We start from the raw sequence: 3,116 nt of genomic DNA on the forward strand, positions 1-3,116 counted from the left end.
CAAAACTAAAACGGAGTTGTCAAATTAGTTTTCAACAATACAGTGAATAGATAAAGATGAAATTGATCTAAATTAGAATTGAGCCAGTTCAAGTACTCAACATATAATCCAAATTAAGTTCGTTATTAAAACTTAACACGAAATTAACAGACTGAACTAATACGGATAAATGGCAGAACACCGACAACTTTTTTTCATCCGAGTTCAAGGTTTAATCATCCTTTGTTCTAAAGAAAACTAAAAGCAACCTTCCTTGAATGCAATTTTCCTTCACTTGTTTTCTCTGGAAATCTGTGGCAATTGTTGTTGTGCATTTGAGATTTCGTCATGGGAGGGTGTTACAGCCATGTTTCAGTTCACGATGTGGAATGTTCATGTAAGCATCACCATGATGATGGTGCATGTGAACATGGTGGGGACAGTATCAGGTTAAGAGGGTCCTGTGAGTTTGTATCAATGTACAGCAAAAAGGGTTCAAAAGGAGTTAATCAAGATGCATTGACCGTGTGGAAGGTAAGATTCTTGATGTATATGTTTGCAATTTAGCTTCATTTTCTATTTTCCTTTCAATCAATCTTCCTGGAACTGTTTTCTTTAGAGTCCTTAAGGTTGGAATTACACTTTTTAAGATGAAATTGCAGATATAAAATTAACTTATCATGGTTTTCAATCATTGAGTTCTGCACATATGGTTTATTATAAAAATAATGGATCTTAGTGAATGAAAGGCTTGGATTAATGTTTAATATGATACATTATCAGGACTTCACTGGAAAGAAGGACATGATCTTTTGTGGGGTGTTTGATGGTCATGGTCCTCTAGGGCATAAGTTTTCACAGTCTATACGTGACAAGCTACCCTCAAAACTCTCAGCATCAATCAAACAGTCACAAACACAAAAGGTCATCAAACACAATGAGACTAATCATACAGATGGAAGTAGTCATAATAATGTCTATGGTGAGGATAACCAAAACATGTCCTTTTCTTCATGGGAGGGAAGCTTCATGAGGTGCTTCAGGGAAATGGATGAAGACCTTGCCAAGAACATAGACACTAAAGGATTTCTTGGGGGTAGCACTGCTGTAACTCTTATCAAACAGGTACATCCAGAACTTCTAACAATTGCATTACCACCTTGTCAATGTTATAATTGACCACATTCTTTTCCCCCTTTAAATTTCAGGGTGACCAATTAATAATTGGAAATTTGGGGGATTCTCGTGCAGTTCTTGGCAGAAGAACACATGACAACCATCTTGTTCCTGTTCAACTTACTGTTGACTTGACACCAGATATTCCAAGTAGGTCATAGTATTAACTATTCAATCTCAGTTTCCTAATCTAAAATCCCTCTTGGTTTGGTTAAACGTTTATTCATTGAGAACTTATCAAATCAAATGATAGCTTATTGATAACTTGGTTTTAAAACTTAGTGAAATAAGCGAAAACAACTTATTCTGATAAAACACTTTTCCAAATTTTCTTACGTCTAACTTGCTTTCCTTCTTCAATGTCACTCAGGTGAAGCTTTAAGAATCATTAATAGCGGAGGTAGAATTTTTTCTGCAAAAGGAGGTCCCTGTGTAAATAGAATATGGAGGCCAAATGGGGATCGCCCTGGTCTAGCTATGGCAAGAGCCTTCGGAAATTTTTGCCTGAAAGATTATGGTCTCATCTCAGTCCCCGATGTATCATACAGAAAACTTACCAAGCAGGATGAGTTTGTGGTTTTGGCTTCTGATGGGGTAAGCATTCTCATATCAAGATCTCAAATATTTGATCAAATAGTGCAGGAAAAGAAATAATCAAGAGAAAATGAAGTAAAATTCTCAGTTTCCAGACATGCATGTTTGGTTCAATATATTCTGAAAAAATAATACTATTTTTGTCATTCTCCTGATAGAGCTTTTAAACAATACACAACAAAATTACTTCCAACTTTATCTCAAATAAAAAAAGGACTAAGTTTTCTTTCTTACAGGTATGGGATGTGCTAACAAACAGTGAAGTAATAAACATAGTTGCTTCAGCACCGAAAAAGTCCATGGCAGCCAAATTGTTAGTGAAACACGCAGTTCAAGCTTGGAGACGCAAGTGTTTCAAGGTTGATGATTGTACAGCTATATGCTTGTTCCTGAAGGATTAGACTCTTTTAATCCAATCCTGATCCAATGTGAGTGGGAACATTAACATCTCTTGAAGCACCAATATCATACTCTAGACATGTAAATACTGAATATGACAATGTAAATGGTAAGAGTATTTTTGAATCAAAAGGAAGAAAGTGAAGCTCTTGTAGGGTTATCTAGATTCAATTTTGAATCGTAGATAAAATCTCAGTACCCTAAGGGAGGTAGAAGCTGATCACTAATCCAGCAAGAACTTTACAAATCAAAATGTATAATGTTAAGGGGGACTAACAATAGTATAGCCAGAAGGTTTTGTTTGGACATAAACACAGAAGAAAACAATTATTTCAGCCTTCTATTCTGGTGTGATTTCATGTGATGCAAGAATTTTCTTTTATCAACCTAATAAGAAGAATTTAATAAATTGTAACACTTCTTTTGGCTTGGGTTCAAGTTCAATGAAGAACTATGCAGACCTACTTTAACTCTTCCCTAACTGACACTAGAAAAGGATTTTGGGATTCTACACATACTAACTAAAATATAGTGACTATATAGTTTTCTGTTAATTCAGAGGGCGTTATACGGTTATCGACTATAATTAAAGGTTAAGGTTAAATACCTACACAACAACAAATATAGCTGTCACCTAAAAGTCCACGTTAAATAACAAATAGCATCCGTTTTGTGTCTAAAAACAAGTAAAAATAATGCTAAGCATAGCCGTTAATAAGTTATGGCGACTTTAATAAACGGATGTTATAATACTACGAAATAGAACCCACTAAGTCAATGCTAATATGTCATTAAATACCATATATAAATGAAAAAATAAATAGTTTATGAAGTCTAAAGGTTAAATATCTTATATTTAGTTTAAGATAAATACAATTTTTTATAATAGATTAGGACGGAAAAACATTTAAATCTTCAAATAATCAATATTTCTATAATATTATACTTGATGGATATGTTTTTATTGA

General features: G+C 34.0%; 1 protein-coding gene across 1 annotated transcript; it reads left to right on the plus strand.

Moving 5' to 3' along the window:
- Nucleotides 1-327: 327 nt before the first annotated feature.
- Nucleotides 328-2,150, plus strand: LOC106754868 (probable protein phosphatase 2C 74). Its single transcript, XM_014636938.2, has 5 exons — nucleotides 328-513; nucleotides 763-1,104; nucleotides 1,188-1,305; nucleotides 1,526-1,749; nucleotides 1,986-2,150. Exons 1-5 carry the CDS (start codon nucleotides 328-330, stop codon nucleotides 2,148-2,150), a joined length of 1,035 nt encoding a protein of 344 aa, XP_014492424.2.
- The last annotated feature ends 966 nt before the right edge of the window (nucleotides 2,151-3,116 follow it).

This window comes from Vigna radiata, unplaced genomic scaffold (genome assembly GCF_000741045.1).
Source record: "Vigna radiata var. radiata cultivar VC1973A unplaced genomic scaffold, Vradiata_ver6 scaffold_275, whole genome shotgun sequence".
Classification (NCBI taxonomy): domain Eukaryota; kingdom Viridiplantae; phylum Streptophyta; class Magnoliopsida; order Fabales; family Fabaceae; genus Vigna; species Vigna radiata.